Source organism: Labrus mixtus, chromosome 5, assembly GCF_963584025.1.
Source record: "Labrus mixtus chromosome 5, fLabMix1.1, whole genome shotgun sequence".
NCBI classification, from domain to species: Eukaryota; Metazoa; Chordata; class Actinopteri; order Labriformes; family Labridae; genus Labrus; species Labrus mixtus.
The window spans coordinates 31,370,699-31,394,393 of record NC_083616.1 but is presented as its reverse complement, the minus strand read 5'-3'; the positions used below and the strand labels follow the sequence as shown (position 1 = coordinate 31,394,393).

Genomic DNA, 23,695 nt, shown 5'->3' with positions numbered 1-23,695 from the left:
ATGTAGAAGCTGGATGATGCAAATTTGTACAGATTTGCTGTTATTGGCTAATTACATGCAAGCTAACCCTGATTGGTTGTTTAATTCAAACTGGGTTAGTTTTTTAAAAGCTAAGCACAAAGGTACAGGTGCTCACAGACACGTATCAGATCTTTAATTTGATATTGTTTGTGACATGCAACCACGGAAATGTGTTATTTTAACCAAAATGTCTAATAAAATAATGTTGGCTGCTGTAGCTTTAAAAAGGTAAGCGGGTGTTTTTCCCTCTGTGATAAAGGTGGCGCTGCAGTTGCTGGAGATGGCGGTGGCCCGTGGTCAGTGGTTGATGCTGCAGAACTGCCACCTGCTGGTTAAATGGCTCAAAGATTTGGAGAAGTCCTTAGAGAGGATCACCAAGCCCCACTCCAGCTTCCGCTTGTGGATCACCACCAACCCCATTCTGGATTTCCCAATTGGCATCCTGCAGAAGTCTCTAAAGGTGAAACTCTCTTTACCTTCAGCAGTGTTTGGTTTGGTATTGTTGGTTGATTTTCCCCTTTGCAGAGAGGGCTTAAGAAATGTGTTGGACATATGACTTTGCTTCCTTTCCAATACAACAAAGTGATCACAAAGAAAGGGCAACTTCACGAGGAACTCTAAGTGAAACGTTTATCTGGATATTCTATTTTTGAGAAAGTCTTTAAAGCTGAATTAGAGAGCCGATGGTGAACCTTTTATTTTTTTTGTGATCAACTTTTTATTGAAATTTTACATAAGATGCTTATACACATGAGCTTCAATGATAGAAACCCAAGACAGCATCATCAAACATACAAACTATTTACAGATCGCCGTTGCCTTGATGAGGAAAAATATACATAAAATTTAAAATAAAAGACAAACTTGCTGAATTAAATTATGATATGCATGTACACACACACACACACACACACATATATATCTATATATATACACACACATATACACACAAAATAAAACCTATAGACACAGCTCAATAAATAAAACTAAAACAAATAAACAGATACAAATAAAATAAAAATAATTCAAGCAAACAATTTCACAAAAAGTGTAAATTTACGTTTTGTTTATAATACCGGTTATATTTGTTCAAGAAAAAGTGGATCTGAAAGAGTTGAAATAATGAAATCCAAAGCCTGTAAAGTGGATGCCCGTGCCTTTTGAATTACAGCTAATGATAGATGCCTCTAAAATAGTTAAATGGTGAACCTTTTCTGAGAAACAACATTAAAAACAGAGTATTTTGAGTATTTTAACATGTATTGTGTTATTGTGTGCAGGTGGTGACAGAGCCTCCCAACGGCCTCAAGCTGAACATGAGAGCCACGTTCTCTAAAATCTCCCATGAGACCTTGACTCAGTGTCCACACCCGGCTTTCCGCAGCCTGGTGTACGTGCTCACCTTCTTCCACGCTGTCGTCCAAGAGAGACGCAAGTACGGCAAGATCGGCTGGAACGTCCCCTACGACTTCAACGAGTCCGACTTCTTAGTAGGGGCCACATTCACCCTGATTCTTTTAAGTTAAAGTAGCGTATTATCATTTATGTTTCACTGTTCAATGATTCTTACATCATCAACAGGTGTGTATGGAGATCCTAAACACCTACCTGACTAAAGCTCACAACCAGGGTGACAGTAATATCCCCTGGGGAAGCCTTAAATACCTGGTTGGGGAGGTCAGGCTGAATTTATTGACTCTACTAAAATAAAATATCTACATTTGTATCTAGCTGATGCAGTAATTTATCTTTACCTGAATAATGTTTTGTAGGTGATGTATGGTGGGCGAGCCATAGATAGCTTCGACCGCAGGATCCTGACTGTCTACATGGATGAGTACCTCGGAGACTTCCTCTTCTACACCTTCCGAGCCTTCCACTTTTTCAGCAACAAGGATGTCGATTACAAAATCCCTCCGAACGGGCCTAAGAGTGCATATGTTGGTCCGTAATTATTTTCATCCCTTTTCTATTCTTTCTTTGAGAAGTTGTATTTTCTCTCATCACTCACAGCCGTTTCTGTCGTAGATGAGATTGAATCCCTGCCGCTGGCAAACACACCAGAGGTTATGGGTCTTCACTCCAACGCAGAGATAGGATACTACACTCAGGCTGCTAAGGACATGTGGACCCACCTCATCGACCTGCAGCCTCAGACAGGTAGGATTTTGTTGCTGTTGTTTTTTTTGAATCCCCTGCAACAAGGTTTATTCAAAAGATGGGGGAAAAAAGCAACATAAAACCTTTTATTTTGTAAAAGCAAAAGTGTTTCCTCTCTTCTGGCCTTTTCTCACTCCTCAGGGGATTCTGGTGGAAGCATCAGCAGAGATGAGTACATCAGCCAGGTGGCTCAGGACATCCAGAACAAGCTGCCCAAACTTTACGACATGGACGTGATCCGTAAAAAGTTTGGCACCGACGTCTCCCCGACCACGGTGGTGCTGCTTCAAGAACTGGAGCGCTTCAACAAACTGGTGGTCCGAATGCAGCGCTCTCTGGCTGAGCTGCAGAGGGTGAGTAGGAGGAAGGGGGTGAGGGAACAACATGGCACTGGGGGGGACACAAAGAGATTGGAGCTGTTCTGATGCTCTTTTGTCCTCTAGGCGCTGGCTGGTGAGGTGGGTATGAGCAGTGAGTTGGATGAGGTCGCTCGGGCTCTTTTTAACGGCCACATCCCGGCTATTTGGAAGAAGTTGGCACCTGACACCCTGAAGTCACTCGGCAACTGGATGGGCCACTTTAAGAGGCGCTTTGAACAGTATAGTTACTGGGTGAGATCGGACACACAAATCAAAGATAAACACTTACACAAACTCTCCTCTAATTGTTTCTTAACAATTCTTTGTATTTTTTATTTTTTTGTTAAACAGGTCGACGAGGGAGAGCCAAAGGTCATGTGGCTATCAGGACTCCATATCCCAGAATCCTACCTGACTGCCCTGGTCCAAGCAGCTTGTAGGAAAAACGGCTGGCCTCTGGATCTGTCCACACTGTACACACAGGTGACCCAGTACCGCAGTGACGACGAAGTCAGTGACAGACCTGGACAGGGTGAGGGGACAGCGATCACACATGCCTTATAAAAGTCTTTTTTCACACATGCACTCCTGAAGATTTCTAGAAACAAATGTAACGACACCCTTCCCCTGAAATCTTCCTGTTCACACATGCACCTCACAGCGGGAGACTTTCATTGCATCCCACATCCAACCCTATAATGACAGTTGCGTCTTAAACAGTGCTGCGCGCAATTGGACATATTCGTATCAAAGAATGAGATCGCACTGGTCGATCCCCGCTTGCATCATGTTAACGTCATCAACCCAGCCCGCTTAATCACGGGGCAATTCTCCAGAATCTTCCCTCCTTCATTTACACACTGGCTCACCCTTAACGCGAAAATGTCACCAGTGGGCAGGCAGGAGAAAGTCTGGGGTGCCAAACTTGTGTTCACACATGCAGCTTACCCCAAAATATTTCAAGTCAAGTCATATTTATTTATAAAGCACATTTAAAAACAGCTACAGCTGTCACAATGTCCACAAGAGAGAAAAATATACGTTCATGTATACATATATAAAGAAAGAATATATAAAGAAAGCAACAAAGGAACCTGAAAGAAACAGTCTATTCAGGACCAGAGGACACATTTCAGGAAATGGTTTTTTTTTGTGTATTATGTGAAAAGACCAAAAGACTGAAGTGAATGTTTCTCCCTGCAGGCTGCTTCGTGTCGGGCCTGTATTTGGAGGGAGCAGACTGGGATACAGAAAACGGCTGCCTCGTGAAGAGTAAACCAAAAGTTCTGGTCGTTGAACTGCCCATTCTCAGAGTCATCCCCATAGAGACGCGTCGCCTCAGGTTACAGGTGAGGATCTACAAGCCTCTGTGTTAAATACAAACATTTTCTAGACCCTGTCTTGTTTATTTCCTTGTGTTTGTCACAACAGAATACACTGCGGACGCCCGTGTACACCACGTCCCTGCGGAGGAATGCGATGGGCGTGGGGTTGGTGTTTGAGGCCGACCTGTTCACCACCATGCACATCTCCCACTGGGTGCTACAGGGAGTCTGCTTATGCCTCAACGCTGACTGAAGACATGCCTCATCCTCACTGAGCTGGTTAGCCGTTATGCAGTCTGTTCCAACATGTTAGTTAATATTTATGACGCCTGATTTCTGCTCTCAGACGAACAAAAAAATTATTTATTCTTCTGTCTACTCCGCATATAACATGGAAACAAATCATTAATGATGAAAGATAGAAACATGCTTTTAAAATAAATTGGTTGAAACATAAAAACTAGATCAAACGTTGGATCATTTGAGCTTTCATTATTTTTTCACTAGATGGCAGCACACAACAGAACTGAGCTCTTCACACAGGGCAGCAGCTCAGGGCTTCATCTGAAGTGTAAAACAACTTCAGGAGGCTTAAAGTCTACTGCTGTTTACAATGAATAAAGGTTTGCATTGTGTTCATCATATTTATTTTGTACAGACAGTAGATGCTGAGTATTGATGCTGCAGTTGTAAGGGGAACATGAACTGCTGCGCTCAGTGGAAAAAGTACCACTGACCAAAAAGGTTGCTAAAGTTTTCCAAGTCACCCAAGTAGCTTTTTCAGCTTTCCTCTGCAGTATAAATAGCGGCTTATTCTTTATTGTAACATTTAGCAAACAGATCTGGTGCAGCGCTGAGTAATGGAGGCTGCTGAGGTCAGCGTGAACAGCAGGTGAAGTTTACTCTGAAAATCAAACAGTCCCCCCCCGGAGGACCTGGCAAGCTTGTGTTGCAGTGAGGTCACAGAAATTAAAGCGGAGAAAGTTTTGAGCCCTGGCACGAGTAGTAAAATATATCATGTAGCTTTGTGAGGGAGCAGCTGGAATCATGTGCTGGCTCTAAACTCAACTGAAGAGATTTACTTTAGTCTCTCACCTCACACGAGATCCCTGTCATGCCTGTCATTGCTGTATTGTGTCTTCCCTCTGAATAGCAAAGAGGGTAAAGGTTAAACTGGTCTCTTTCCAGCTTGAACTGGTACGACTGTCATAAAGAGTGAAGATCAGGGACACGTTTACGACCGAAACACAGGAGGGGAGGAATTGTGTTTCCCTTTTAAAAAGGAGGGAAATAATGGTGAGCTGTTCAACGAACCTTCCCTCTCTTTGAGTAAACGCACACCTACACAGACAAAAGGTGCTCCGGCCTTCTTCTGTTTGCACAATAAAGGGGGGAAGAATCTATACAAGTAGGAGAGGAACCACTTGAGAACTCTCAATGGAACCGACCCCTCCGTCTCCCTCCTTCAGAGGTCAAACTTATTTTCAGCTGCTCGTGACTGCGGGGATTTATATTAACCCTGAAGTGCTCCGGTTCCTGCTTGGCACTGTTGCCTGCACATAGTGGACTCGTAAAATACCAAAGAGTGCCCTGAAACAAAAAAAAAAACTCTGACACATCATTTTCCAGCCCTCCCCCCCCTCCAGATCCCCAACAGTTTCCGTTAGTTGTGATTGAGAGCAGGTGGGGGTTACTCTGTCCGACTTAAGTGCATGCACTGCTTTCCCCTCTGCAGTAACAGGAGGATGATTAGTGGCAGTCTGAAATGCCCTCATGTGAGTGTCAAACAGTTAACACCATCTCTAAACTCTATTTTTTGCCAGTTGCTGAAGTTCTCTTCGCAGCATCTTTGTTGCAGCTTGCTAAGCCCTTGCAGCTTCACCATTGGGGCCTGAGAGGTGTAGTCACCCCGACCACAGATATACATCTTGGGGCCCAAAGTTTTTGGTTGCAGTGCCAGGTGTTTAGTTTGGAGCAGGACCGCAGCTCTGTGGTTTGCGGGCTGCTTGCACAGTGAAACTACATGTCCCACAGGGAAGAGCCCAGGGACGTTACAGTAACCTAAACTGTTCTGCTGCAGTGCTGCCACTGTCTGTCTGTCTGTCTGTCTGCCTGTCTGTCTGCATGGGCATCGATGGCTTTGACAGAGAGGCTGCGGACCACAACCACTGGAAGCAAAAAAAACCTCAGTTAGATAATGTGAATGTTAAAAGCATGAAAACTACATTTATGAACTTCACTCTTTGGCTTTTAAAGCTCCTGTGGGCAACTTTTGATTTGCATTGCTTTTGGCACCGTGTTAACTCTTTGCTGACCGTGTCCTGTACATGTGTAAGTAATGCTTTCTGATGGAAAATCTCATCAAACTTTCATGAAGCCTAAATCACTACTGTGGAAAATGTAAAAGAAAGAGGTTTTATTTGCACCTTGCTGTTAATCGTGTCATCTGACATTAAAATAACTATCAAGAAATCATAAATCTTCTTCCCTGTACTCTTTCTTTTTCTTTAGTCATACAGAAGAATCATCAGTGTTCATCTCAGGCTGTTTCATAACCAGATAAGAACTCCCCACATGAGCTTTAAACTTTTTGCATGTTAAATTAGTACAACTAAGCAATAATTCGACTGATATGCAGATTCGATCACCAAACGACTGAGTTTCAGTGATTTCAGGAAACCTCTAACAAGCTCGACCCATAATTCAGTCAGAACAAAAACAGTGCGTAATGTGCAGTGTGCCATGAGCGCGCATTGTCCTCTGACTGTGTGAGAGGTAGAAACGGGGCAGGGTGAAAGAGAGCCAGCAGCAAGGCAGGCAGGCTGTGCTTTTTAAAACACCCGAGGAGAGACTATAAAAGTGCTTTCATGCCCGCTGCAGGAGAGAGCAGACACACGAAGGTAGAGAGAGCAGAGACGGGACGACGCGCAGATTGACTTCACGTCTGTCATAGGTAGAGCAGTGGGGTCTTATGTGACGGCGTTTCGTTAAGGTCTCCAAGGGGTTTAGTTTAGTAACGAGAGTCAGACCTGGCTTATTTTTTTGTTGTTATATACTTTAGTGAATATGACGTGCGTCTCATCCAGCCGCCCCGGTGCAGTTTGACTTCTCTTCCCACCGCACCGAGCTGGAGTCACAAACCGGCCTGCTTTCTAACCCGGGTGGAAGTCGGGCTCATTCAAACTTTTTTTCTGGCCGTACATTTGATGCCACGGGAAATGGGACCGCGCCAACAGGAGAGCGTGCCCGCGCTGTGCAGGAAAAGTTTGCTTTGGACCGTGCTGATCCTGTGGCTGAGCACGTTAGTGGACGGGACCTGGAAGACCGGACTTTACAAAACCTACTCATCCGGGACGGCAGCTTCCCACACCTCAGTCTATCAGAAAAGGTAAGAGAGGCCACTTTTTTTTATTTGAATCACCGTGTCTTCTGATGGAAACCTCATGTTTCTATTTTTAGACCCAACAGCAACTTATTGTGTTTTAATGTCAATGCATGACTGCGCAGAGCTACTCCCATCTCCATCCATCTACCAGGTCCCATTGTCTTCCTGACAGTCGGTTTCCTTTTTCCTGTGCTGGCTGGCAGCACACTTTGCTCTGCTGACTCCCATCCTCATTGTTGTCCCCTCGGCTCCTCCTGAGACCTCCTGTACTGTCTCTCTATGTGTGAGGCGTGCAGGTTGCTCTTTTCTTTCTTACCTGCAGCAGGAGGTGAAGGGGGGCAACATCTGCTCCTAACTCAGGTTGTCAGGGGGGTTTTCTTCAGAGCCCCCTTTGGTCCCGCTTGATCCCTGCAAGATGCATCTTGAATCACTTTTAAAGCAAAGGTAGAAAAGGAGGGGGTTGATGATTTTAAAGTTTGTGGTAAATCAATTAAATGGATATATTTTTAGTGCATTTTTTAGAGAAGATTTCAAACACTAAAGGTAGAAATTGCATAGATGAGTCATGATATGATACCAGATACAAGGCCCACGATACAGAGACTTAGCGATAGTCGATATATTGCAAGACAATCATTTATTGATACATCAAGATATAAACGAAGGACATGACCCTTAAAAATGTAAAGTGCAGGATTTGGTGTGAGTTTCACCTCTAATCACACTTCATACTTAAACGGCTGTGGAACAGTGTCAGTTGTCTCTCAACCGGAAGGTTGGGGGTTTGATCCCCAGCCCCTGCAGCAACATGTCCGATGTGTCCTTCGGCAAGACACTTAACCCACAATTGCTCATGCTGCTCAGTCAGTGGCGTATAAATAGAATAGAATAGAATAGAAAATAATTACTTTATTGATCCCAAACTGGGAAATTGTGGCGTTACAGCAGCAGGTTGTCCAAACACACAATATTAGCAAATTTAAACACAATATAATATTAAATACAAAGTAAATAAACACTAAAAATATCAAAACTAAGAATGAGAATATATACAACCAGGATTTAACTAAACATTACTAGTCTTAAATATGAAAGATTAAATATAAATGTGCAAAAACAGAGTTGTAAATGGACAGTATTGACATAAGTTAAAGTTAAATGAGTGTAGACATGTTATCAGCAGAATGTGTATGAATGTGATTCTGATGGTCACTGTACATATCAGCTTCTGCCATCAGTGTGTGAATGTGTCCGTGTGACCTGCAGCGTAAAAGCACTTTGAGTACTCAGAAGACTATAAGCGCCGTATAATCTCAAGACCATTTACCATTTACTTTTCATTATCTTACTGACTTCTTCTTTCACTTTTTATCCCTCTGATAACGTCGTCTTTGGCCATTTAATCTAGTCGAATTTGCAGCAACTTCTGTTCAGAGCGCCATATTTTTTGAAAGTGAAATATCTATGTATTGGAACCAGAGATTACCCAATAAACTGTTTTATCAATATGTGTTTCCACCCCTGCTGAACACAGAGCCCGTGTTTAACTCAGAGACCAAAGAGCCTGTGCTTCACAAACAAGAGGACGTTTCCCCATCGTGCAAATATTTATGCTTTAAGGTCAGAAGTGTGTGTATATTTGGGCTGAACCCCCCCCCACCCCCTCTTCTGCTGGGTGTGTCCAGGTGGTCTCGCTCCGCTGACTCACCTCCATGCTCACATCCTCTGTCGGTCATGATCCAGAGGTTTGTGGACGTGTTTACTAAACACAAGCAGCTGGGTCTACGTCACATCTGGGCCATGTTGTGGGAAAGGTGGAGGAGGTTTACTAGGCCGGTGTGTGTAGCGCTGTTTGTAAGAGGCCGGATCAGACGGAGGAGAAGAAGAAGCTGCTGTTTGTGGGGAGAGAGGTCAGCGGGTTTGAGGAGCTGAATGTCTCCGTCCACCTGCTGTCCTTCCTGAAAGCTTATTGTGTGTCAACAAAGCCAAACAGTCACAGTGGGATTCAGGAGGGAGGAATGCTCCACACTCAGTGACAGAAACGTGTTAAAATTCAGGAACTTGAATATTAATTTTAGAATAGGAAAGAATTTCGGCGCAGGGAAACCTTCACTGAGAATGTCCCCGGTGTTCCTGCTCTCTCTCTCTCTGTCTTCACACAGTGATTACCCAAATCAAAGGGGATTAACACGTCCTCACTCATTTCTCTTCTGCTGGGGCTGCTCTGTGGAGGAGCTGATAAAGTGTTCGCTCACCCCTGTCCCTCTTAAACAACTCTATGAGCTCGGTACACTGAAGTGGTTACAGACGTATAGCTGCTTCTTTACCCCCCCCCCCCCCCCCCCCTGTGAGGACTTGTCATGGTCTGACAGGCAGTCTGAACCCTGTGGCTGCCCCTCATTCCTCACCCATCTTAACCATGTCCACGTTTTTTCTTTAAGCATGGGAATGAAATACGGCAGAGATTCCAGGCGGCTGAGCCCTGTGTGGCTTAAAGCAGAGTGGATTTAGATCTGGATGTTCAAAGAACTTCAGATAATGTATGTGCTCGAGGACATTATTCACAGATATTAGGAAGCACGCCTCATATCTGTAAAGCTCCATTAATAATCATCTGGCTGCTGATACATTAATGAGGATGTTTGTCAGGAAATGGGACCATAGACCAGTGCAGAGATTCAGTGCAGGCAAAGAATTGTCCATTATGGACCATGACTTGACCTGATTCTTTTTGTGACAGTTAACTGTAATGTGTCCATTCTCTCCAACATGTGTTTTTACTGTTTTTCTCAGTTATTTGTCATTTTCAATCTTAGAACCCATTGGCCATCCTCCGATGACTATTCCAGCCTCTGGAAGCTTTTAGGACCTTTGGCGTAGGACCAAAATAATAATCATGGCTATTTTGATCAATATTGAGATCCGGATCATTAAAGGAGCAGTATGTAACTCTGACACCTAGTGTTCAAGATGGGTACTGCAGTCTGAATTCTAAACATTGGAGAGAGTTGTCTCCCCCCCCCCTCTCCTCTTGAGACTCGATGCTCACTCAGGTCACCATGTGGTGGACTCTGTAGCTTCAGTGTTTATCCAGCTCTGCATGGGTCTGTAAACCTTTCTGTGTTCTAACCTCTCTCCATTTTTCAAAAGCATCTCCAATATTGATCCTAGTTTGAGCACGTTTCTGCTCGTGGAGTTTATTAGAAACATGCAGAGGCTTTTTAGGTCGGGTACAATCACTTCTATCTGAACCACTTCTCTTGACCGCTTCCATCGCTGCAACACCTGTTGACCTGATAACTGCTCTCATATCTGACAAACCGAGGGGTGTCCAAAACGGCCGTGTAGGGGGGGGGGTCGCCTTAAAAGCGCCTACCTTCTCTGGTCCAAACAAATCCAGAACATTCAGGAGCAGAATCTAACATTCCAACATTCAGCTTTTACAGATTTATAGTTGAGCAGAAATCCCGTCTTTGACTCCCAGCTCTGAACACTTGAAGATGCACAGACCCGTCACACTCAGGGCTCACAGGTGTCCACACCTGAGAGCTCACACAGACAGAGACTAATGAGAGTTTTCCTCATTCCTGTGAGGAGGCATTTAGCTTTGACCCGTAACGACCTTTTCTGTTTGATGATCTTCTCTGTCGTCCGCACGTGAAAACACAGCAGCTTGTTATCACTAACGTGTGTGTGTGTTCTCCTCCATTACCTCGGCACAGATTAGATTTTTTTTGTTATTTTAATACACTTTCAGTAACTTTCCACTCCCGTCAGTTAAAAAGTGCCCATTGATAAAGGTTATTATATCCTCTCATTAGGGCGCAAGTGTCTTCTGTCAACATGGGCATTAGAATGGGTGTTAATGGGACTTCAGTGGCTTTCTGCAGCCAGCCTCAAGTGGTCACTTTGAGGAACTGCACTCCGTTTTTGCTTCATTTTTCAGCACTGGAGGTTGCACCACATTTATCTTCTACCTCTTCTGTATCTTTGCCTCATCTCGTCTCTTTATTCACTTTCCTGTCCTCATCACAAGCTCTCCTGAGTGACCATCTTATGATTAAATAACTCTCCTCTCCTCTCCTCTCTCCTCTCCTCTCCTCTCCTCTTCCTCTCCTCTCCTCTCCTCTCATCTCTTCTCCTCCCCTCACATTGTCTCCTCTCCTCTCCTCTCCTCTCCTCTCTCCTCTCCTCTCCTCTCCTCTTCCTCTCCTCTCCTCTCCTCTCCTCTCCTCTCCTCTCCTCTCCTCTCCTCTCATCTCCTCCCCTCACATTGTCTCCTCTCCTCTCCTCTCCTCTCCTCTCCTCTCCTCTTCCTCTCCTCTCCTCTCCTCTCATCTCTTCTCCCCCCCTCACATTGTCTCCTCTCCTCTCCTCTCCTCTCCTCTCTCCTCTCCCCTCATCTCTTCTCCTCCCCTCACATTGTCTCCTCTCCTCTCCTCTCCTCTCTCCTCTCCCCTCATCTCTTCTCCTCCCCTCACATTGTCTCCTCTCCTCTCCTCTCCTCTCCTCTCCTCTCCTCTCCTCTCTCCTCTCCTCTCATCTCTTCTCCTCCCCTCACATTGTCTCCTCTCCTCTCCTCTCCTCCCCTGACATTGTCTCCTCTCCTCTCCTCTCCTCTCCTCGGCTGTCTTTTTGCCACTTCTGTCTTTTGTCCTCACCAAGACATCTGTAGAAATTCCTCAGATTTCTGTCCATGCTTCACTTCAAACATATCTCTGGATGTCCGTCCCTTCTCTCCCCCCACAGAACATGAATGGATGGTCAGAAGTAAAGGGAGTAACTGGGATGTTTGTGATCAGAGCTGTCAGTTCACACAGTCTAACCCTGAGCTTCTTCCTCCCACACTGCTGCAGATCGTGAACTAACTTTGACAGATGCAGACTGCAGAGCTTACCAGCCTAAATAATGCTACACACTGTAACCAGAATGCAGAATATAAGTTTATAAGCCAGTACAATTATTCAGCTTTAAAATAAAGTACCAAGGGGACAAGTATTTAAGTCTCCCATGACCTGCATATTTCACATTTTTGAAAATGTATCTTTTTGACTTTTAAACTAGAAGCAGGTTGATTTGAATAAACACAGTGTTGCATTTATGTTTTGTATTCAGTTTACCTCTCCTAAATCCTCTCTGCTTAAACAGCCTGCTTTAAAACTGTTAATGAAATATTCTGTGCTAAAGAACAGACATGATGATTTATGACAAAATTATCAATATGACAATATATCCTCGTCCGGACTCGTGCAACAAGATTATTAAAATGCTAGTCCCAACTCTCTAATGGTTTTCAATAAGAATAAATACAGCACTCCAAACATGTTTCTTTGTCAGTTTGACTCAACGTGTCCCTTCATGACTCCTCAGGCTGGGGATTATGACATGAATGAGGGTAACATAAACAGAGGTTAACTAGCCAAAGAAGAAGAAGAAGAAGACAGCGAGATAAAAGAGAGACAGCGGGATGTTGAACAGCAGGATAAAAGAAGTTAAAGGATGAAGGCTGACAATAGGTGCAATTAGATGTCAGTTTCACCTCTTATCATGCTTCATCCTTCAACGACTGCTGTCTTCTTCTTTGGTGGATTACCTTCCGTTCATGTTACCCGCATTCATGTCATAAGCACCACGGTGAGGAGTCACTCATTACTGCCTCTTGAAGTCTCGCAGAAAACTCCTGAAGAACTCCTGATATTTGCAGGAGGAGATGTAGTATTTTTCCGCAGCGAGTTCGAGTGAGCTGGTGAGAACACAGCAGGATGTTATCCGGAGAATTCACCTCAGGCCAATAGGAGGAGGTGGTGACGTTTATATATCCTCCTGTGACCGGTGCATGATCATAGACTAAGCACGAGACTGCTACAGTTTCCGAGCACATAATTAAACGGCTGAGGTTCCTAAAGGGTCAGATCTGACTGGTGGTCCACTGACTGAACGGTTGTTCGCTCTTTGTGAACATTTACATGTTCTGTGAGTTTCTGTCTCTTCATTGTTTTCCTGTTTTGAGGAGCAGACGGGTCAAAGCGGTCGTCTTTCTGCTCCTTTAAGATCTCGTCGTCGTCGTGTCTTAACTGTCTGCTGTCGCCGTGTGTGACGTTCAGAGATGGTTGATGATTTATTTAGCTTGGTCCGGGCGCTCTGAATGTTGCCATGTGTGCACAGAGACCTGATACTCTCTGAGGGCCGTCCCGGTGCTTCTTCGGCCAGTGAAACAGCACGATGCTGCTGGGTTTTCACACTCCATAACAGCGGGGCGCCTCCAGTAAGAGGAAGGTGTTGACAATGAAACATTTTAGAGTGAAAGACGGAGAAGCACCTGTGGACCTTTATGATTAAATCCAGACTTAAAGTCAATGCACCATTGTAGCGTCGTTCTCAGCTACAAAATGAGCTTCAGGGCACGTTAGCTACACAGATTCCTGATCGCATCCCAGAGGAGACGGTCATATTACCCGCACCCAGTCGATGAAATCTTCTGTAAGTATTTAAAAATGGGTTCCCGTGATTTTGTCGATATCTGTTTCCATACCACGACAACTTAATCCTAAGCACCCAATATCGGGTCATTTCTTGTTTTCATGCACACTGTCTAAAATACACAGAAAACATTGGCAGCATTCTGCACACTTTTGTGTGTGCAGGAATTTGCATGCAATTTAAGACGGGTTCATTCCTCTCTTATGCAACCTCCCTTATGAACTAGATGTGGTTTTTTTTTTTATAACTTCGGTGCTTTTGACACAGATCGTATCATTTGAAACACGTGGTAGCGTAAAGTATAGAACATTATTTTGAAGGAGCTGCTGATCATGTTTTACCTGCGCCATCGTCTAGTCCTGTTCTGTGCTCCTCCATCACGGTCTGGTTTTGGATCTGCAACCAATTCAGACACAGACTGAAACCAACAATCAGGACAAACAATAAATCATCGGTGCCGACCTGCCCCCCCCCCCCCATCCAGGACTTCTACAGGTCCAGGGTCAGGAAACGTGCAGGTTAGCATCACTGCAGAGTCCTCACAGCCCGGTCACAAACTCCTCCCCTCTGGTAGACGTTACAGATCAGTTTCTTCCCCCGGGCTGTCGCTCTGATGAACGCTTCCTTGTGTGTGTAATCACCTGGCCAATAAAGCTGATTCTGATTCTTTATTTTTTATATCTCTGGATCATCTCAGTTCAAAAGAGAAAACATTGTTCTTGCTGCTTTGTTTTTAGAACCTTTGTCTGAATGAGCGTCGGGGAGTCATGCTGGGTTTTTTGCAGGTATTTACTTTCAAGCCATGTGGGAAATTGTAAACTGTCCTTTGTTATTTCATTCTGTGCAGCAGCCGCGGTCGGCATTTCCTCTTCGGTAATTGCATAAGTGCAATGCAAAGAGAGGGGGGAGAAACCATAAACCCCCCCCCCTCCTCCCACCCTCCCTCACTTCCCTCCTCGTATACCCCCCTGGTGAACATCTTAGCTGTTCCCAGGTGAAGCCTCCTCCCGGCCTGGGAAACTCGGGTTGTTTGTCTGTTGGGACTGGAGGATAAGTGGAGGGGAGGAGTTAGAGTTACCCCCCCCCCCCTCCCCCCCTCTCACAGCTTCACCTGACCACAGCTTCTTCAGTGTCTGAAGTTTTCCACCCAGGAGTGTTTTTTTTTCTGGACAAGCGATCATGGTGTAATGATATAGATCCGTCTTCATCTTCATCTAATTCAAACTGTGCCAAAACTCTTCCACTGTTCCTTCTTCTTTCTGATAATCACTGGAGCACATCGGGCCTCGTTCACCAACACAGGAAGAAAAGAACGTGCAACTTTTTGATCCAGTAGATGTCGTCCTTGAGCAGCAGCATGAAACCAAAACAAACTTCCTGTTTTAGCCTCCTCTCTCCTCCAGCGACACATCTCCAACCCCTCTACACTCACATTTGCACGATGGAGTTAGTGTCAGAGTGAAAAACAAACGGGGGACAAATCTGTCCTTTGTTGGAGCTGCAATCAGCTGTGTCCTGCATTGTGTTAGCATGCTAATGTTAGCACACTTTAGTTAGCTTGTAGCTTCATATTGAACATAACTAAACACACTTATGTGACATTTAAATAAGCAGTGAGTGTGTTCTTCTTCTCTCTAGTCCTTCACTCAAACAGCTTTTATACACAAGGCCGTCCCGTCCATGTAAACACGGCTCTGACAACAACACAGCCAGCGGGACTCGAGCTTCTCCCTCATGACAGTCATGACTCAGAGACACATTTACACAGGACAGACTTGATTTCTGCTGGATTTATTTATGTGTAACATGTTGCACATTCTTCCTTTAAAACCCTCTCCTGCAGTTTTCAAGACACGTTTGACACTCACCAAAGATTCCTTATCGTGGGTTTGCTCTTCATACAAACAGTTTCTACAAACACCCAAGAGCATACCATCACACATATAAGTGCTGATATTCATTTTCATTTTATTTTCTAGATTATTTTTGTGTCAAAATTTGAGATCAAACTATTTTGATTTCACTTTAATTGGCGACTCTCTGAACGAGGAAGATCATCCGTGTATATGTTTGTATATTTTGCATCCAGTACTGATGCTGCTGAATAAAATAAAATAAATCACAATGATTGTTTTTCACTTCCTACGTTTCAAGATCCAAACACAGATGAATGACACTTTGGTCTACAGAGCCCCTTGTCTCTGACTCAGACATTTGGCTTTGTAACAAAATCTTGTGAAGCAACATTCATTTTTAAAATCAAGTAAAGACTGAAAATAATTCAGCAGATTGTAGATAAAGTGTGAACAAAGGTGTGTGTGTGTGTGTGTGTGTGTGTGTGTGTGTGTGTGTGTGTGTGTGCGGCCGTCACAACATGTGTGGATTGTTAATGGGAGCAGTTCAGAGCTGCTTCTAATCCTCCGCCTTCGGCAGTTTCCTTTAGTGTAAATGGTCTCACACACACCTACACACAAACATATGGTCTCCCATATTGACAAACAGTCTTAAGAGGGAAACACCCCCCCCCCCCCCCCCCCCCCCCCCACACACACACACACACACACACGCTCGTCTTTGTTGTTCCTTCTCTTCAGTGATGGAGTGAACTCAGGCTGTAGTTCTGTGTTCTCTTGTTTCTCCTCCAGCTGTAGCCACATGAAGGCAGTCTGTGTTTCTGTGTTTCTGTGTTTCTGTGTTTCTTCATTCTTCATAGAGTTACAGCAACACTCGGTATCTCATAAGATCATCAAAATGTTCTATACGTTTGGATACCACTTGTTTTAAAACAAAACATGCACCGTTATTGCCGTGATAGATTTATCGAGATTACCAAAGCTTCATATTTTGACACCAAAATCTGCTGCAGAAAAAAGAGAGAGAGAGCAATGTCTGAATTGCACTAAATCCTTGGTTACGTTGACAATGTATTTGTACGATTTAGACACTTTGGAGACGTTTGCCAGCAAAGAAAGTTCCCATTATTGGGTGCCTGGGACTTCTATTTGTGCTGTGGTTAGAAACAGGCAGTATCTTTTTTATTAGTATCTCATTTTAAAATTCTTGCAACCTGAGTGTCTGATGAACCAACAGTTAATGACCTGAGCTTGCTTTACACTTCAAAGGTTTATCATTTAGCTTTATTTAGAGACAGGACAGTGAGGAGAACGACATGAGGGAACGCAGCCACATGTCGGAGCTTTAGGTTAAAATATGATTGAATTAAGTTTTTCTTAAAGCTTCGATACTCTTCCATATACATGATGGATCGATCATTGTGAGAGCCTTAAAGTCAGCACAGTTGACTCTCCACAGCTCATATCCTCACTATCAGATCTTCACCGCTCTTCACGAGGAGGAGGTCAGTTTGTACGGCCTCGCTGATTCCTGATAACGTCTTAGGCAGAAGAAAGGAGAGCGGACTCCTGACCCCGCTTTAACCCCCGTGATGAGAAACTCTTAATCTCAGCACGGGACCTCGTCGTCCTCTTTCTTCACCTCCAAAGCAAACGGATGTGTACTGATAGAGAGAGCGCAGTGTCAACACAGCTCACTATGCACTCCTGCAAATCCCGTGTAAACACCATAAAGAAGTTACAAAACAAAAAGGGCGGGCGAGGGGGGGGGGGGGTGGAGAAATCTGGACCCTGCTGCGGGAAGACAATAGTGCATTGAATGTGACTGCATGGCTGATTTCCTTTACAGTGTGAGTGCACATGTGTGAAGGTGTTTTAAAAGTAAACACTGCTCTGTCTTAAAGTCAATGCTTTATCTGCTCTCAGTATTCATGACTCTCTCTCCCCCCCCCCCCACATTCTGTGCCTCCCTTCAGGAACTGGTGTCCTCATACAGTCACCAAGACGGTGACCTGCCAGGTGCAGAACGGCACGGTGCTCCAGCGGGTTTACCAGACGTGCCGCTGGCCACAGGGATGCACGGGGGGCAGGTGAGACTCCGATAAGATATACGACCTTTAAAGACAAGACTGCAACACTTTCAAATACGTTGAGGGACTCTTTTATAGACTATATAGTGAGTAGAGAGTAGAGATGAGAGAGATGAGAGTTTGATTTCAGTTTATTTCATAAAAAATGGGATGCACCCCACATGAATGAAACGCTCAAAATACATTTCAGCAACGATGTGACTCATCAGGGGTAACTATAGTTCATCTGTATCTGAAGGTCACTTTATTAACTTCTAATGTCAAAGAGAACACACACACACACACACACACACACACAGCTGTTGTTATTTGTGTGTGTGGTGCCTTTAGATTTGATTTGTGTTTTGCAGCTACAGGACCGTCGTCAGACCTTCCTACAAAGTCGTGTACCGCACTGTGACCTCGCTCGAGTGGAAATGCTGCCCGGGATTCAGCGGCACGGCGTGTGAGGAAGGTGAGTCAAGAGAGAACGACTGACACACACACACACACACACACACACACACACACACACACACACATTAAACAGAGACTGGTGGTTTAAACCATGCATGAAGATCCCCAAGATCGGTCGCAGGATGTAAATGTCGCCCACTCGCTCGCAGGGGATTTGTTTTCTGAATATTACTCACCAGCTCACCCTGACGTCTTGTGGGAATTTTTCCAGGATACTGGCAGGATTCAAATAAAGTCTGGGTAACATATTTAGCTGTGTGGCTGATGAAGCCAAAACCGTCAGGACATTTTGAAGGAGTTTAAGTGCATGTGTGAAAAGTCTTAGGACTAAGAAATAGTTTGTAGAAACAGGTGTTTTATTCCTCCTTTCTTTAAGCGTGATCATTTATCACATCGCTCTCAGCCTGTGTGTGTTCCCTTCCAACACGTGTGCGAGCGATGCTTTAAAAACAGGAGTGATCTCCATTAGGCTTACGTAAGGCTGCTCCTGTCTTCTACACGGAGAGAGAGGAAATCAGATCCCCTCCGACCGTCCACTGTGAGTCACATCCCTCCGCTTTTATTCATCATTTTTAAACGAGCTCGTTCAGAGGAGTCATGGCTGCTGATTCTTTGGTGTGGTTTTTGGAGTTTTTATGGTCCGGCTGCAACCGAGTCCACATCCTCTTAAAGTGCCATGCTAGCCCATGCTGTTTTCATTTTTCAGCTACAGTAGCTGCCCACACACACACACACACACACACACACACACACACACACACACACATGCTCACACAGTGTATAATGACTTCCCCTGGCACTGGCCCCTGTGTCTCTGCAGTCTGGGGAGAAGGGTGGAGTGTCTGTTTATGCAGCGACCCGGGACTTGACTGGGTGTAACGTAAATCGTCGGCCGTCGTGACACAAAGGACAATAAGTGTTTACAGAGCTTTAAGTGGTCATTTATTTGCTCTGCGGCAACGTAGAAGCTGTTTTTTCTCTTTCAATTTTTCCCACTTCAAGGTGAGCTAAGAGCAGATTTCAGCCCTCCTCGCGGTCCGCAGTCTGCTGAAGTGTGGTTTCTCCACTTTCTCAAAAACAGTCCCGGGGTTTGTCGCTTTTTTTTTTTTTCTCTTCTCCTCCTCTCAAAGTCACTTTCAGGCAGCGTAGACTTTACTTAACCAAAAAGCTGAAGAACACACAGTCAAAACGGGGAGGAAATTATCCAATTAAGTTGTTGCTGGAGGAGATTCCCCCCCCCCCCCCCCCCCACTGCGGTTGTCATGGCAGTAGGGGGGCTGTTGAAGCCAGCGGGGATGCTGCGGATTAGCCACTTATCTGAGCGTCGTTCCGGGGTGGCTCAGATCACAGGCGGCGCTGAGTGGAAGTGACAGCTCCCATTCACCGGGCCCTTTACCCCCCCCCCCCATCCAGGGCCCACCGGCGCTTTGTTCTGCTGCTGCTGCCCGCGTAGAGTAGAACCTCTCACCAGCAGCAGAACCTGACACCCCCCCGCTGCGCCCCCACGCTTTAAGGAGAAATAAAAACCCTCACACCCCGGGTAAAGCTGGAGACCGGATTGTGTTGCCAGGAGAAGCTAAAGCTGCAACTCGTAGCTCACAGGGTGCAAGTTTCAAATCCGGGGCTTTTTTAAATACCTGTGTGTGGCTCCATCCGTAAATCTCCAACCTTTTCTTTGTGGGATTTCCAGACGGCTTTGGGAACTTGTTTGACCCCTCAGATACGCCGATTCAAACAGTTCAGGAATGAAGCACCACCTTTTATATAATTCATGCTTTCACAAATCTTCCGTCTAGACATTAAGCACATTCTTTTTGATCTCGTAAATCTCATCACCGGATACATACGTCTTTTAAAAAGAACCGCTCATATACCTCCGCTTCCCATCATTACCTTTCCCAAAGGCTTGTCTGCTTTTTCACAGACTGTGGAAAATGTGTATGATCCCGCTCATTTACTCACACTCGCCATGCTTGTAAACTCCACCGTTCTCTCAGCAGGACGTTACAAAAAGCCCCTCGAGGCCCCGTCTGCATTACAGCGGATCCAAACGATGTCCACAGCAGCGGGACTCTGGGAAAACGTGTTAAGGTGCAAGAGAGGGAGAGGAGAGTACGAGCAGAGAGCGCGGTCACTTCTGTGGTTTTATTTCAGATGGAGATGAGATGTTTGGGGGCTGCATGGTGCTGCAGTGGTTAGCGCTGTCAACTCACAGTGAGGAGGTTCCTGGTTTTGAATCCCAGTCTGAAAGGAGTCTCTCTGTGTGGAGTTTGCATGTTCTCCCTCTGCAGGCGTGGGTTCTCTCCAGGTCCTCCTGCTTCCCACAGTCCACAGACATGCTCATTAGGTTAACTGGTGACTCTAAATTGCCTGTCGGTGTGAATGTGAGAGTGGCTGGGTGTCTGTGATTGACTGGTGTACAGTCCAGGGATCGGATCCAGCCCCCCTCACAACCCTGAACAGGAAAAGCTGAAAAGATAATGGATGGATGAGTTGTTTTCTATTGAGTCATTCTGTCCTGATACATAAATCAACAGATCCAGTCTGAAGGACAGATAACGTGTCAGACCAGATGCAGAACGCAGAGATTAAATCCAAAAGAAAAACTGCAAGCACGAGTAGAGGTGGACTCGATGCGTTCAAGTGGATTACTCGTCACCGTAACAAGCAAGTGTGCAAGTGTTTTAGAGAATTTTGGGGCCTTTTGCCTTTAATAGACACAACGTCTGAAGAGAGACAGGAAGTGTTGGGAGCAGAGAGTGGGATTCAAACTCATGGGTGCTCCAAAGACGACTATAGTCTCCGTACGTGGAGTGAAACATTACCGCTCGGCTATCCTGCGCCCCTTAATGAGATACTTTTGTCCAAAAGTTAAACAAATTCACTTCCTAATATTTCAGTTTTTGTTTCAGTTTTTGAACAAATAATCAAAACTAGAACAAAATCCTGTTTCCTGTTGTATCTGGATTATATCCCATAAAAGATTTGGCTACAAAGAGGTCATGCAGTGGTAAGTGCGTGCACCCCATGTGCGGAGGCTGTGGTCCTCCGGGCGGCCCGGGTTCGAGTCTGACCTGTGGCTGTTTTCCTGCTTCTCTTTCCCCTCTCTCTCCCTGCTCTCTGGTTTCGGACTCTGTCCAATGTCATATCTCTCTCTGTGAAGGCCACAGAAAGCCCCCCCCAAAAATAAATAAATAATAAATAAAATAAATTAATTAATAAATTAATAAATTAAATTAAATAAATAAATTAAATAAATAAAATAAATAAAATAAGAGGTCATGAACCTTCACTGACCTCATCTCACCCTGTTCTAAACTTTATAAATCCCTGCAGGTGCTCTCTGGGTTAAACCTCTCACCTTCCACCTGAGGGCTCCGAAAGCAAAACATGACATCACCCCCAGGCTGATAAACAAACGTACTCCATCATCGTAAGATAACACAGCATCAGACAGCCTGCCTTCACATTCACTCTCTTTTTTTTTCTTTCTTATTTCTAACCCCGACCTCAGGACTTGGCTTGAATTCCAGGCCGGTGGTGTAATTACTGAGTCCTAATTGTTTTCTACGAGGGTTTGGGAGATATTGTCTTACTTCAGAGATCGGGAACACAACGGTCTTTATCCCTGATTGAGCCTGAGAAAAGAAAAAAAGAAAGAGAAGGCTTAAGTATTTGCAGATGGAGGCGCTTTGATAGGCGGCCAGAAACGGAGATTTAATGTATGCCTGTTTGGCGATGGGATAAAGTAAATGGGATATCCTAACTGATGCTGCATCAAACACAAATATACAAATTAAAGCTCATTTAGAGGCAATTTGGTGATAGAAGGAAATCAAATGTAACCCATAAAAGCAGCATTACTACATTAGAGCATGCTCTAAAAGTTTGTGTTCAGCGCAGGTTGCATCAGCATCAACAAAATCTGTAAAGCTCGTTGTTGTTTTAAACGTTTCTTCTGTATCTGCTCATTTTCATGAATCTTAAACGGTTTGAAGATGACACTTCAGAGACAGCAGCTGACGTCTTGGCACCGGTTTGATTAATGGACGACAGCACTTAAAAGAAATATGGAGGATGGGGGGGATGCAGTGAAACATATGGGAGGAACGTAGACTTGAATTAGCACGGCTGTCAAAGCTGCGCCGCGGGGGGGTGGGGGGGTCCGTGATGCCGTATCTCACAGCCAAGAGGTGGCTGCGTTTTTTTCGGGTCCCAATTTACGGTATGGCTGGGAGGCAGAGGCGCAGCAGTGTCTGTAATAAGCTGCCGAAAAAAATAATCTGTGTTTTCACAGCTCAACGCAGCTTATCACAGGCCTCCATGCTAAACCCGCCGCCGCTTTAAACATCCGTCGGCTGCAGCCTGCCATTAGCAAAAAAAAAAGAGGAGTGGGAGTGTGGACGCTGGTTTATGTGTCTGTCTGACTGCCAGAGTGAGAGAGCGAGCGAGCGAGTGGGTGGGAGCGTGAGGTGTTGAGGATTTGTACAGTGAGGGATGCAGCTGTTCTGCGTGATTAGCTGTTTTAATGGCGGCGCGGCTTTAGTAGCTGTGAGAGGAGCCGGAGGTCAGGAGGGGAGGAGAGCTGAACGAGAGCAGGTGACCTCCACTCCCCACTCCCCACTCCTCTCAGACCACACAGAGCTGCATAATCGTAAGCCCCTCTCACACATGCACTACTTTTCAAGAAGAAAATTCCAGGACAGTCTGCGTCTGAATGTTCCCATTCACACATGTTCCTCACAGCAGGAGATTTTCCCTGTGGGGGTGGGGGGGTAGGGGTCTTAGGAGGAAGGACTTGATGTCATGAGGATGCATCAGAAGACACAGTACGTGGATTTATCCTGTTAGCGCAACTAAAACTGTATTATGAAAATGTTGGTCTGACTGAGATTTTTACTGACTAACACACCTAGATAATGTGATTTGGAGTCGATTTAGTCCCCAAACTGTCCAAGGTGCTCTGAGAATCCACAGTGACCCTGAAGTCCAACAGCATAAATAAGAAAGCAGGGGAAAATACAAGACGAAGGCATAAATGTGGTGAGTGCTAAAGCAAGATGGGACAGCAGGAACACAGTTTATGTCGTGTCAGCCGTGACGTACGGAGATGTGATGTAACCAGTTTGCTAACTAACTAACTAGCTTGTCGATTGTTTTGGTGTGTGACATCAGAAGTCAACTGGAAGAATGTCCAGTAGTAACTAGCGCCACCTACTCTTGCAGATTTGGACTTCCATCAAAGTGTTTTTCCTCCATGCTTGAATACTGGGACAAGGACAGCAGTTAATGACCTGATCGAGCTGTAACTGTATCTCGACTTCACTGTACCTGTAAACGTAGACCGTAGGGTTGGTCAGAGTCAGACTTTACATCAGAGCTGCTTGTGATTGAATGTAGTCACAGTATCAAATGAAGAGTTGAAAATAACAAACTGGTGAGTAAAAACAGATTATGATGCAGCTTCATTACAGGCATTAAGGTGGCACTGGTCGCTCGCTGCACATAGGATGAAAACATCACGACCGCCCAATCGCTGGCAGTGACATTCTCCTGAATTCACACA

At 45.0% G+C, this 23,695-nt stretch overlaps 2 protein-coding genes across 7 annotated transcripts in view; both read left to right on the top strand.

The window, feature by feature from the left end:
* dnah10 (dynein axonemal heavy chain 10) overlaps positions 1-4,858 on the top strand; it is a 31,784-nt gene extending 26,926 nt beyond the window's left edge. The window contains exons 69-78 of the mRNA XM_061039081.1: positions 281-481; positions 1,302-1,511; positions 1,603-1,698; positions 1,794-1,965; positions 2,050-2,181; positions 2,323-2,534; positions 2,625-2,792; positions 2,892-3,072; positions 3,744-3,889; positions 3,972-4,858. Of these exons, the coding sequence (XP_060895064.1) occupies positions 281-481; positions 1,302-1,511; positions 1,603-1,698; positions 1,794-1,965; positions 2,050-2,181; positions 2,323-2,534; positions 2,625-2,792; positions 2,892-3,072; positions 3,744-3,889; positions 3,972-4,118 (1,665 nt within the window). The 3' untranslated portion in view covers positions 4,119-4,858. The remainder of the gene's footprint in view (positions 1-280; positions 482-1,301; positions 1,512-1,602; positions 1,699-1,793; positions 1,966-2,049; positions 2,182-2,322; positions 2,535-2,624; positions 2,793-2,891; positions 3,073-3,743; positions 3,890-3,971) is intronic.
* A 1,605-nt stretch (positions 4,859-6,463) lies between these two features.
* The window catches only part of emid1 (EMI domain containing 1), a 120,748-nt gene continuing 103,516 nt past the window's right edge, over positions 6,464-23,695 (top strand). The window contains exons 1-3 of one of the 6 annotated variants that reach the window (XM_061039284.1): positions 6,464-7,253; positions 17,560-17,673; positions 18,024-18,127. In XM_061039284.1, coding sequence (XP_060895267.1) covers positions 7,072-7,253; positions 17,560-17,673; positions 18,024-18,127 — 400 coding nt within the window. In that variant the 5' untranslated portion in view covers positions 6,464-7,071. The remainder of the gene's footprint in view (positions 7,254-17,559; positions 17,674-18,023; positions 18,128-23,695) is intronic. The other 5 variants (XM_061039287.1, XM_061039285.1, XM_061039286.1 and 2 more) reach the window with 5 other exon arrangements.